General features: G+C 37.8%; 1 protein-coding gene across 1 annotated transcript; it reads left to right on the plus strand.

The window, feature by feature from the left end:
• Window positions 1–223: 223 nt before the first annotated feature.
• tlcd1 (TLC domain containing 1) lies at window positions 224–11,892 on the plus strand. The gene is made up of 4 exons (XM_042487396.2): window positions 224–784; window positions 2,689–2,771; window positions 7,173–7,255; window positions 8,668–11,892. The coding sequence occupies exons 1-4, from the start codon at window positions 579–581 to the stop codon at window positions 9,070–9,072; spliced, it is 777 nt and encodes a 258-aa protein (XP_042343330.1). The 5' UTR covers window positions 224–578; the 3' UTR covers window positions 9,073–11,892.
• Window positions 11,893–12,877: the final 985 nt, after the last annotated feature.

Below are 12,877 nucleotides of genomic sequence, written 5' to 3' on the forward strand. Positions count from 1 at the left end.
GGCGGAGCTGGTAGCCATTAAAGTTAAGGTGACAATGCAGGTTTTGAACACATTTATGTCGGACTTTTTAGACACGCTTACCCCCAAAATCACGTTTTGGCAGCCCTGCTCTGTGATTTTGTTACTTGTGTAACGTGATCGCAGTCTCGGCCCCTCCTTGTTTTTCTGGTTAAAGAGCGCAGCAGTAGTATCAGCACCACCCACCCCGCTGCCTCTCCAACACTCCCCCTTTTCACTCTGTACACACACACAGAGAGAGAGGCAACAACATTACGAGGCGCTGCGTAAAGACAAACACCGTCTCACTGGAATGAGCTGTTACACGGGAATCCCCTCCAAATCCCCCTCATCTGGTTGAAACAGCGAGAAGGAAGAGCCCATAGAATCAGATCTGCGGACTTACAAAAACTTAAGTTCAAACAGGATCCTGAAGAACACTCCCATCTCATACCGTGCATAACTGTGCATCACCAAGCTGGGAATACGTTGACAATAGCTTGAAAAAGCCACCAGCGGGAAAGCGCGAAGGGAGGAGGCAACAGAAAATAAGAGGGTGATCAGGGGGCGAGGAGGAGAGGATGGAGGCCCTTTTTCCTGTGCTGAAGCGTCACCCCGGCCCCTCATTGCTGGTGTTCTCCCTGATTTTCAGACTGACCCACCGGTTGCTCCAAAGGCTGCCTGTGCCTAAAGTGGTAAAACAGGATGACTTTCGCTCCTGGAAGTGGAGGAACCTCTCTGTGTCAATGGTGCACTCTCTGCTGACTGGGACATGGGCCTTGACCTGGTAAGTTTCCATCCAAAACATCTGTCTGTTCACCCATCTATCCACCCATCCACACTGGGGACACCATTGTCTATTCACAGTCCACATGATGTGAGTGTGTGTGTGTGTGTGTGTGTGTGTGTGTGTGTCCAGCAGTGACAGTCTGTGGCAGCCAGGAGAAGAAGGGCATGTTCAGACAGGGTTAGGGCCGGGGGAGAGAATGGCATTTTTAAGTGGGGAGGGAAATACCACTGTAAAGTATGAGCCACATAATAATGCTATGAGCTTGCACTGATTAAATTGAATTTCTCTTGTGAAGAACTAAATCTTTTTAGGCTCACATGTTGGCTGCACCTGTAGACACATCAACTGGAAAAACCTGCTGGCTCAATGATTCCTGTGCATCATGAGAAACTATTTTTTGGGGTGGGAACAGGGTTTGTGACTCAGCTTTTAACATTGCTCAGTAAAATCTGACAAGTGGATCATCCTTAAAAATGAACTTGGAAACCGATTGCCTTGAAAAAGTAAAGGAAATATAACTATAAATCTTTCCGTTAAGTTTACTTTGAATTTAACTGTATTTACTAAATATTGTGAAGTTGTTGCAAAATGAAAAGCCTTGTTCTTTTTAAGTGTTAGCAACTTCAGTAAACCGAGTTAATCTAACTTAGCCTGATCATCATGTAGAGGATTTTGCCAATGATGAAGTTAGGAGTTCTGCAAGTTCTGTTTTCTTAACATGTTTATGGGAATATTACCAGTTTGCAACCAGCAGAATACATACATATATATATATATATATATATATATATATATAGAGAGAGAGAGAGAACAGTAAACTTGGTTTCCTGAATTTGCTAAAATTTAGAAATATTGATTTAATTAAACTTTTTATGTTTAAGTTGCAACAAGTTCACAAAATCAAGGACATACTAAATTTTCCAAAGCAATTGGGTTCCTAGATTTTTGAAAGTAAAATCAACTTGTCAGGCTTTACAATTTGAGAAGTAGGATGTCAGATTTCACACCGCTATCTGCAATCTCGCTTATTTGTCAATACATTTGTGTGAATTAACAGTAAAAAAAAAAAAAAAAAGTAAAACAGTACACTAATTTACATGTCACACTATATGACTGACTAGAGGTTATTTATTAACCCTTTGAAACCTATGCAAATTAGTTTTATTTAAAAAAACTTGGGGAGAAGATAAGCAACCAATTTTTTTTTACCTGAAAATAAGCCAAAAAAAGAAAGTGCAGATTTTTTAAAGTATTTTATTATTTTGTGTATGTAACATAATTTTATATATATCGTTATTAGAATTATAAAGATACTTTTTAGACATTTTTCTCCATTTTTTTGGGATAATTTTCTAATAATACCCTCTTCTTAAAAATAATTTTTTGTTAATATCTTGTCACCTTTTAATAATTTCATGCAATTGCACATTTGTTTGTGTTTCAAAGGGTCAAACAGGTTGTGAAAGGTGTGTGAATGCAGCAAAAGACAACTGATGTTGATTCAGTTTTCAAAAGGTTAACAATTATTCTGTCATGGTGTGTTTATACAGGGAGGGGACATAGAGAGACCTTTGCTTTTTGAGGTGTGCCCCCTTTACCAACAGCAGTAAGAAGTGTCAAAGAATAATGTAACACCAGAGAAAAATAGTTGCACAATTGTGTAAATAATAGATATATAGATACAGATAGAAGCTAGATTGTAAAAAAATATTTAAAATTAAATTGAAACAATAATATTTCTCATACTATTTAAAGCAGGGGATATCTATTGTTCAGGGAGGTTAAAAAAGCCCTAATATCTGATATTAATGTCTCTGCTTAGTCAGGCTTTTCTCCAGGAGTGAGCCAATGTATGTCTGAGTGAGGTGATCCATCTATCCATAACATGTGCCTCTCTACAGTGCGCTGGTTTGGCCAGAGACGTTGAGCAACCTTCACTCTTACCACACCCCTCTGTCCTACCTGCTTGTCTGCATCTCAACAGGTCAGTAAATGCATCATGGGAAAAGAATGACTCATCAGGATGACAGTTTAAACAGCTGCAAAGTTAGGATGTGGTATCTAGAGGAAGTTGTAGTATTAAAATAGTGTTTTGTGATCTTTTCTATAGAAATTTTAAGTCAATAGAGAACTTTCCTTGGTTGTTGTGTTTTACCCTTTGAAACCTGAACAAATTGGCTTCATTAATTTAAAAAAAATGGGAAGAAGGCATTAAGCAAATAATCCAAAAATTTCATTCGTAAAATAAATAAATATATAGACCTGTGACAAGTGCTTAAAAAATAAGACTAATTTTGTGAAATAATTTTAAATTTGTCATTATAAATATCTTTTTAAAAATTATTTTCGGAGACTAATATTTTTTTTTGCAATTGATGGAACGTTTCTTACCAAGTTGCTCATAGCCTTTTCTTCCATGTTTTTGAAAGAAATCACACCAATTTGCTTAGGGTACAAATGTTTAAATATGTAAAAGTTGTCTGAAAGCAACACAAGAAAAGTGATGTTGCTCAAGGTTTGAAATGGTAAATGCAGAGCTGCAACAAAGGATTATTGTCATTATGGATTAATCTACTGAGGATTTTGTTGATTAAACTGTAAACTGATGTGCCTGTAAGACGTCAGGAAATTATCCAGGGGTGTCCTCCCCATGGAAATTTTGAGCATCAAACTTAAGGTGGGCTATATGGCTGTAAAATAATATAAGCATATGGGGTATTTTTGCGATAACTCTTCTTGATGATATGATAGATTACTGAAAAACAACCACCAACAACAATCAACAATCAGCAACATAGAATTGCAACAAAATAGGTGTTAAGTTTTAAATGTCAACAGTTTGCCTTTACATTTTCAGTGAGGAGCCGGTAGCAGTTTTGCTTTTAGCTGTGCTTCTCGTTGCTGTGTGTAACGGTATGATATCATTATGTCAACAAATAGGACTTTTACAGTTATCATGATATGAATGATCTTATCAAATAAAAAAATATACCTGTGTTATGATGAACAATATGATGTGCCACACCCCTACATCAAACCCTTAATTTCTGCATTCTGCATTTTTTTTTGTGGCAATGCATACCATTTTTTGTTTATGCTTAAACAATATATTTCAGTTTATGGTGAAAATGTCTTTGATTTCATCAAAATAAAAGTCCCCCTGCATGTCCCCTGTGTTTACAGCATTTTCTCTGCCATCTTTTAAATTGAGGATTAAATACATCTTTGGGGTATGGAACCGCTGCCTTTCCAATTGCTTCTTTTCAGAGAAACAACAGAAACGGTCCGCCCCCTCTCACCTGATTCTCAGAACAGACAAACAGGCGTCTCCTCTAAATCACCACGGACACCAAACATAATCCACAGAGGACTCGGTGGTCTGGTTGAGCTGCACTGTGTGTGGTTAAGTCTTACATGTTACCATGAAGACACAAATCTGTGGAGATCTGCCCTGACAACCACGAACAGCTCTGAGCTCCACTGAGGCCACAGCAGATACTGGAGGTCATATTCTTAAACACAGGGGCTGGTTGTGTCTCATTAGAAACAGCACGTCAGTCATACAGAGGCACAGAAGCACTGCCTGCACAGCGTAATAACTGTAGTTATGCTGTGAAATGTTTAGTTGGCATCTTCTAAAAACACGGACGAAGAGAGACATTTGACACTGCTGTCAGATCAGTTCAGTTTAATGCCTCCTGATTAATGACAAGTAACACTGGGATTCTTGTATTGTAATGCCAGATATATTTAACATAACCTTATAAGAAGCTGATCTTCCGGTATATGCTTTAAACCTTTGATACCTGAGCAAATTGGCATGATGTCTTTCAAAAACATGGGAAGAGGGCGACAAGCAACTAAACAAGAAGTTTCCCAAAAAATTGCAAAGAATTAAGTGAAAAGTTACAAGAAAATTACCTGAAAATAAGCACACAAAAAAGTAATGTAAAAACTAAACTTGAAAAAAGAAAACAACCTCAAGAGAGCACCAATAATTTTTCCTGTAACATGATTTAAAATATCTAATTAAGAGAATTATGAATATAGTTTTCTGGACATTTTTTAAGCTAATTTTCCAATATTTCTTCATAACCCTTTTACTAATTTCTTGTAGTTTGTGGGACATTTCTTGCCATGTTGCTCATTAAGTATTTTTTTCATGTTTTTGAAAGAAATCAAACCAATTCGCTCAGGTTTTAAAGGTTTAAATGCTAGTGAAAGGCATCTGAGTGCAGCACAAGAAAACTGATGTTTTCTTTATCACCATGCCAAAGGGGTAATAAGTGTCAGTTTTCTGCAGTAGTAAAATGAATAAAACACTTTGTTTGAAAAGTCTCAAGGTACTAAACTAATACTTGGTAACAAAAAGTAAATGTTTGCAAACTGCTGTTTTTTGAACAAAACAGGTTCTGCATGTTGGGGGCATGTTTAACATCCTCATATAAAAGAGAGTTTTACTGCTGCTGGAAACATATTCCCCTGGGAGGAGAGCTGGCAGCAAATATGGAGACAGTCCTTTGGTTGGTGGCTGTGGCGGCTTGAATTTGGGCAGTGCAAACCCCCCCAGAGACGGATGTCACAGCGAGCTGCTGGCCTGTGACAGTGCCAGGTCTAACCTGTGTAACAGCAGCAACAGAAAGTTTGCTGATCTGGTGGGGAGGAAGGGCTGTTCAGTCCCTTGGAGTTGGAGTTTGTGCTGGCTTTGACTGAATTTGCGTTGATGAACGGTGGTCTGTAGCAGTGGGGAGAGAGGTGGAGGACATCTTTACCCCTTTTCCACCAAGTTAGCTGTGGTTCATAAACTGGTTCCATTATTTACGCTAGGAACCTCGGGACTATCTAGTGAACCATTGTAATCAAGGATATGTCCAAAACACAACGGTAAAGTAAAGTAAAGTAAACAACAGGAGCATAATGGCAGATCACATTGATGACCTGCAAACTTTTGCTCTGTTATAACAGATGTTTTGTTTTATCCTAAAATGAGCATAGACCAACTATGCATGATAAGAAGACATAGAAGACTATTATGTGCAAGACTATTTTATTTTTTTAGTTCCAGCTGGGAACCAACTTTTGGGTTCAAAACAAATTTTTTTTTGGTCAGAATGCTCTGAATAGTTCAAGAGTTACTGCAGGAACCAGAACGTAACTGGTTCCATGTTAGTTAAAAAAGCATACATGTGATTCATGGCTTTATAGCCAAACATGATCACAAAACCACAGCTGTGAGCCTTATGCTCCTGTTGCTAAACTATTAGCAACATTTTCTCCACATTACTTAAGTGCTTTGCATATATTGGCATGTTTAATGTCTTCTATTGTCAGACTCTTGAAGACTCTTTTGGATAAGTTCGCTTTACTTTTTTTTGAGTTGCTCTGCCTTTGAGGCAGTTGTTGCCCATGCTTGAACAGCAACTTTCTCTGCAGGATACTCTTACAATAAATCAGGCTTTCACCTGAGGGACGTGCACGCATATCATATCTACATTTGCGGAAAGGCCAATAGGAACGCCCTCTCTCCAGCCAGGAGAGCCAGGAGGAGGTGCAGAAGTGTAATGTTCTCTCAGTCCACTTGAATTTCAATATACTCAAAGTTTAATATGGGTTTTTTGCCCAGTGACAACAAAATTGAACTGCGTACCCCAGCTTTAAAGCTGAATTTCCTAACAGTTTATGATGAATTTCTTATTACATCAGTTTTTAAGGCGAAATGAGATTAAACACTAACTGTAGTTGGAAACCTGTCTGAACTGGTAGACAACACCAGCTCTATCTAACCTTATCACCTCAGCCATGCATTTACATTTACTTTATCTGCTTGGCTGGTGACATTGCCAATTCATGTGGTGAAACAACTGTACTTAACAAACCCTCCTACAGCTTTGTCATTTCTGCTTTCTTGTTCAAGCTGTTTGAAGAGACAGAAAGATGAGGGCAGATTTACTGTTTAAGATATTTTGGCAAGCAAAAGACAATCACACAAAGCTTTTCACAAGTATTAACAAAAACTGTTACACACCCAAAGACGCCCAGTCTGCATGGGCACTACTTACAGAACATACAAAGGTAAGAAGAAGAAAACTAAAGGAAATAAAACACATATGACTGTAACCTAGGGGGAACCACACATGTCAGATATCAACCTACCAAATTAAACATACAACACTGCAATATGCTGAAAAGATTTTAACAAAAACGGAGCTACAGTAAATTAAACGTGTAACTGTACACTTATCTACGTACGTTTATGTATCGTGCCAAATAGGCTGGGATGTCCGCAAATGTTTTTAGGAAAAACTCAACTCAAAGATCAAATAAACAGTAAAATATGAAATGCATATGCAAAAACCTCATCTACTTCCTGTGTCTTCCCTTTCAGGGTACTTTGTGCAGGATGCAGCTGATATTATCCTGACAGGACATGCAATAGGAGCGTGGGAATTCTTACTCCATCATACAATAGTAAGATGACGTGTGTGAAAGACTGTAGAAGACTGTTTTTGCAGCCTGAGCTGAGCTGAATGCAGCATGTTGTCACAGAGCAGAAGATTACTGAAACTCAGCAGATTAGTTAATGGCATCTTAACTGCATGGAGAGTGTTTTTTTGTTCAGTCTTTATCTTGAATTATTTTATTTACTATAATTTATACCATTCTTTGTAAACAATTTGGCATCACTATAGCAACATATTGTCAGGCATGTTTCGTTTACTGTCCTGTCATTCTGTCAAACTCTTTGTTTTTCCCATGAAGTCCATGTCAACTCAGCAAAAGGCTGAAAACATAAATTCCAACAGAATCAAAGACACCAATCAGTGACAACATTAAAACCATCAACAGGTGTAATGAAAAGCATTGATTATCTTGATGCAATTCAATGATCTGCTGGGAAACCTTTGAAACCTTTGCGTTTAAGTAGATGGCACTTGAAGCAGACCACCCACTGAAACACTGTTGCAATTCCCAATTCAATCAAGCATCTTCGGGACAAACCAATACCCTGCATAGCAACCCACAAGACCGCCATTGCATTGGTGCCAGACCCCACAGGACACACCCCTAGAGGTCCTGTGTCCATGCCTTGAAAGGTCAGAGCCAAGTCTGATTCAAGGGGGCCCCACCATGAATCAAACTTGGCTCTTGAGTACCGGCATGTCCAGTGCATGCTCAATCGGATTGGGATCTAGGGAATTTGGAGGCCAGATCAATGCCTTGAGCTCTCTGTCTCATTCCCTGGGCCATTCCTGAGCGTTTTTTTTTTTTGTATGGCATGGTGGCAGTGCTAATATCCTGAAGGATGTACTTGGTCTTTAATAATGTTTGGTTTGGTGGGTGGTATGCGTCACATGGAAACCACATAAATGCTAGAGCCAGACATTTTCTAGCAGAACATTGCATTGTAACGAGATGATCAATGTTTTTTTCCTCACCCATCAGTTTCAATGTTATGGCCGATCGGTATATATTTTATTGTTTAACAATTTGTTCCATTGAAGCTATGTTTGAGTTAAGTTAAACGCTTAAATGCTTGAATCATGAAGACTTATGAGGCATTTTATATGATTTTTTCCTCCAAAATTCAGCCTGAAATATATGGTATCTTTGAAAACTTTTGCTTCTTCACTAAAAACATAAAGTTAACTTCTTTGGGTTTGGACTTTTTTTTTTTAAAGTACGGCATTAGAAGCTTGAGTTTTTAGTAACAGTGGGGTTTAAGGTGTTTTTTGAGGAGTATTGCTTACAGAATGTCTTACAGGGAAAAAGGACAAAGGAAAGGATAAAAGCAACGCAAATAAAGACAATGAACAAAACAAACACCAGAGATTAGCTGTCAGTTGTAAAAACACCTCCACCTGTCTCTGTCTCCCCCTCAGGTGATCTCGTGTTTCCTGTATACCCTCTATACTGAGTTGTATGTCTCCGGTGCTGTTATCGCTCTCTTTGTGGAGGTCAACAGCGTCACCCTCCACCTGAGATTGTTGCTTAAGTTGGCAAATGCTCAGTCCTCCACTATGTACTACATCAACAAATTCGCCAACATCTTCACCTACATCACGTTTCGTCTGAGCACCCAGTTCTACCTCACCTGGTACATCATTCACAACTACTCCTGGCTGGACCACGGTTTATTCTTCCTCATCCCTATAATAGTGATGAATATCATGATGCTGATTTATTTCTACCGCCTTGTACGCTCTGACTTCTTCCACCAGAGTAAGAAATCTGTGGGACAGAATGGAACGCATTACAACAACTCAAAGAAGTTTCTCTCTGATTGACTGGGGGAGGTTTACAGAACTGTATCATGTTTATATTCAGGGCAGGAGTTTACACATTTTTGTCAAACTGACACCATTCCTTATGATGGATGTTTTTTTTGTTGTGTGTCACTGCAAAAGAAAAAAAAAAAGCCCAGAACAACTTTTGGTGGAAAAAGATGCAGCCTTTTTCCGCAATGTTTGGAAGTCAGAAAGGTGGCTTTTCACAGGGTAAATACACAATGCAGCACCACTATAACTGAAGCCAATATTCTGAGTTAAAAACTCTTTTAACATCTCTCAAACCCATGACTTGTTACTGCTTTTACTTTTTATATAAAATAGATTTTCAGTATCACGTATTGTGTAAAGGAATAGCTGAATGTTTTGGGAAATAGGCTATGCTTAAATGTTTCTTGGCAGGAGTTAGATAAGAAAGTTCATACCAGTAAGGTTGTACCCAACTCAGAATGTCAGTCGAATCACAAATGGCTCTTCAGTATAAATATTATACTACTCATTTTTTTTTGTCTATATACAGTTTGAGAGATTGAAACAGAGTTCAGCAGGAAGTTCAGGGTGACAATAAGATTCACCTAATATAGTGAACAAGCCAATTTTGCCCTCTGAGCTGATGCGGGCTAACGACGCTAACAAGCGATCGATATTTTGCAACATTTTGAGACAATAAAAGATGTCAAACAAAAGTCAACAACTGTCATATTAAGGTGCTGTGAGTTGTAAATTCACTACTTCTAAGCAGAAAATAACGTTATTGCGGATAACCCTGGGTCTGTGTCTGCAGCTGCATATACCAGAGAACAGCGAAAAGTTAGGCGCTTACTCTGCAGCTAAATCTGGCTGATAAAGCTTACAAAAAAAGCACTGTTTGACATGAGGGAATATCAGTCGACTGAGGGCGCTACTGTCAGCAACCCGTAAACATAGCTTAGCATAAAGACTGGAAACGGAAGGAAACAACTAGCCTAGCTCTGCAATTAAGAAAAAAAAATCCATTTAACACTTTAATTATGTACAGACCACACAACCAAGATATAACATATTTATTTGTGAGCCTCAGAGGTGCTGACCGATAAGGGGATGTTTTTTTGTCTTTGGAAAGCGCCCAGTTAGCTTTTTTTCCCCTTTTCCAGTCTTTTTGCTAAGCAAAATGAGCAAACTGCTGGATGCAGCTTGAGTGTACAGATACAGAGGAAAGCATCAGTGTCATCTAAATCTCTGCAAGAAAGCAAATAAGCCGAAAAGCTCATTTTTACTCTCTTTAGACACAAAAATAGGTAGCTTTATTTGAAATGTTGTTACCATTACTGCCGACATACTTCCATGTGTCCTTCATGTTGGCATAGATACAGGCAATAAACAGCAAGAGAATGTTGAGACAAAAGTCTCTGACAACATACAAAGCGACACTAAAGGAGGTTGTAATAATGTACCATATAATGGAGACAGTGTTGTGGATGGTTGTCTGTGAGACCATTAAATACATCACAACATGTGGACGCAGAATTGTTTTTACTGTTTATTACAAATTTTAAATGTCTTTGTCATGTCCTATGGTCATGTCTAGCTTGAACTACACTACAATGCCCCCATGATTTCCTGTGGCACTACTTGGTTTCACCCCTAACCGTAACCTTTAGAAAACATGCACAAATACAGACGGCATAAACGCAAAGTACGGATAGAAGGCTTCATTCGTATTCATATACCTATCTAAAGGGGAGCATAAATGAGTCTTAATTTCCAAAAGTGTCAAACTATTCCTTTAGTCCATCAGAAAAATTTAGCAGCAACAGACTCACTCTCTTTCTCTGTCTCTATGACGCCATTTGTGACTGATGAGATACTGGGCTATGACTAAACTGGTACAGGACCAATTTAATTGTAACACAGGACAATTTATGGTCCTCTTACAGTTCTTTTTTTTTTTTTATATCTGTTGGCATTTGTTAGAGGTTGGGCTGAAGCTGGATCTTCCTGCCGTTTAATAGTCTGATAATTAAGCTCATGAAGAGGTGGACACTGTGAGAAACCCTTCATGATGAGCAGGTAGCAGCACAATCAGTACTGATTGATTTTCACCTGTAGTTAGACGTGATGTGGAGCAATAGAAGAGTATCCCCATGGTGTGTTAGGTTTGTGAAATAGTTCTTTTGCCCAATAGATGCTTTTTTTTTAGATAAGATAGATAGACAGATGTTGTCTTCTTTCCGCTCTTTCCTCAAACACAGACACGCCAGCTCTACCAACTGAGCTACTGGGCGCCCCGTCTGCTTTATGTTTTATGTGCTGACAGAGTCATTAAAAAATCTAATGATCAGTACATTTCATTTTTATTTCTTTGCTGCATCGCCTTTACCACAGTGCCTTTTTAAAATGAATAAAGCACAGACAGAGATAATGTACAGAAAAGTATCGATAAAGTGCAGACTGGTATGTATGCTTTTGAGTGGATTTTTTAGATAAACTTGCAGTAAACTAATTTGACTGTGGCCACAATGTATCTTGTAATAACTGTTTCTTTTTTTTTTTTTAGAAATCCATTATTTTTGGACATTTGAGTGATACTGAAAATTAAAAAAGATGTTTTCAAAATAAAAGAAGTAGTGATGTATATTTTTGCAATTTACTGATGGGAGAAGATTTGATGTTTTACATTAATGCAGTCACACCTGAGATGTCTGGTAAAGCTACAATCAGATATTGTTATACCATTCAGTAAAGTACCAATACAACAACGAATAAATACTCCATTAAGTTAAGGTCCTGCATTCAAAATCCCACTTGAGTGAAACTGTCATTTAGCATGAATGGGGTCAGCATATTTTCACATCTAACTGGGTGAATTCATATTTATTTAAACCAAACAAGAGTTGTTGATTGTTGGGACAGTTGAAAGAAGGACAAAGATGGTTTTGTGAGTTTCATTTTGTGTCTTTCAAGTTTGGATGAAGTGCATTTTATAATGATAAAATCCTGTTTTTGTTTTTTTTTTTTTCTGTAGGGATCCTTTCCATAATGTTTTGACACTTTGACACATAATAACAGTCTGAGCCTGCTAGTGGAAAAAAACTTGCACTTTAAGTGGACTTTAATTAAAGGTGCACAATTGCCTGGTAATGTTATATCACAGGCTGTTCCGCTGCTGTCGACTGTATCTTTCCATAGTGGACTGGTGTCTTTCCATTAGTCAATTAAACACAAAAACATCAGAAAATAGGTTCCAGATAACTCTTTTAATGATAGTTATTATTAAAATTATTGATGATATTTAGTTTAGTAATTAGAAAGTACTAATTTTACGTTTTTAATGAAAGTTTTATACTCTTTACATATTTTCTTAATTTTACTGAAATATTTATATTTCATTATTTTAGGGTATGCCTGCCATTCGTTTTGTTCATAACACAGAGCCACATTAGTCAGAAGAAGTTTAGAGCGCCCTCTGTTGTCCAAAAATCTAACTGACGGACAGGAAACAAAAAAAGTTACAGTATCTTCTCTTTTCAGACAAACAAGTATGAAAACATAATTGGCACCGACTATAAACTCTAAGAAAGCATGTAGAAACTCCGTAGAATTTATTTTCAGACGGTTTTATCCATATTTTCCAAAGCATGACCTGATTCTCGAAGCATTACTTATGCCTTTAGTCTTTTGCTTTCAAAAAACGAGCAAAAAAGGAGGTAAAAATATGTGTACAAGAATAAATAGCTATGCATGGATACATATAAAGAATCATGGTAAAAGGAGACTGTAAGATGTGCTCAATTTGATTCGCTTTGTTAGATCGACACCCCCAATT

The sequence above is a fragment of the Plectropomus leopardus genome, chromosome 6 (genome assembly GCF_026936395.1).
Source record: "Plectropomus leopardus strain MGB_pleo_1.0 chromosome 6, ASM2693639v1, whole genome shotgun sequence".
Taxonomy (NCBI): domain Eukaryota; kingdom Metazoa; phylum Chordata; class Actinopteri; order Perciformes; family Serranidae; genus Plectropomus; species Plectropomus leopardus.

Bases quoted from the DNA above. Each gene is read 5' to 3' on its own strand.
- tlcd1 (XM_042487396.2), top strand. From the start codon at position 579: ATGGAGGCCCTTTTTCCTGTGCTGAAGCGTCACCCCGGCCCCTCATTG. The intron at 785-2,688 runs GTAAGTTTCCAT...GCCTCTCTACAG, and splicing joins GGGACATGGGCCTTGACCTG to TGCGCTGGTTTGGCCAGAGA. The intron at 2,772-7,172 runs GTCAGTAAATGC...CTTCCCTTTCAG, and splicing joins GCTTGTCTGCATCTCAACAG to GGTACTTTGTGCAGGATGCA.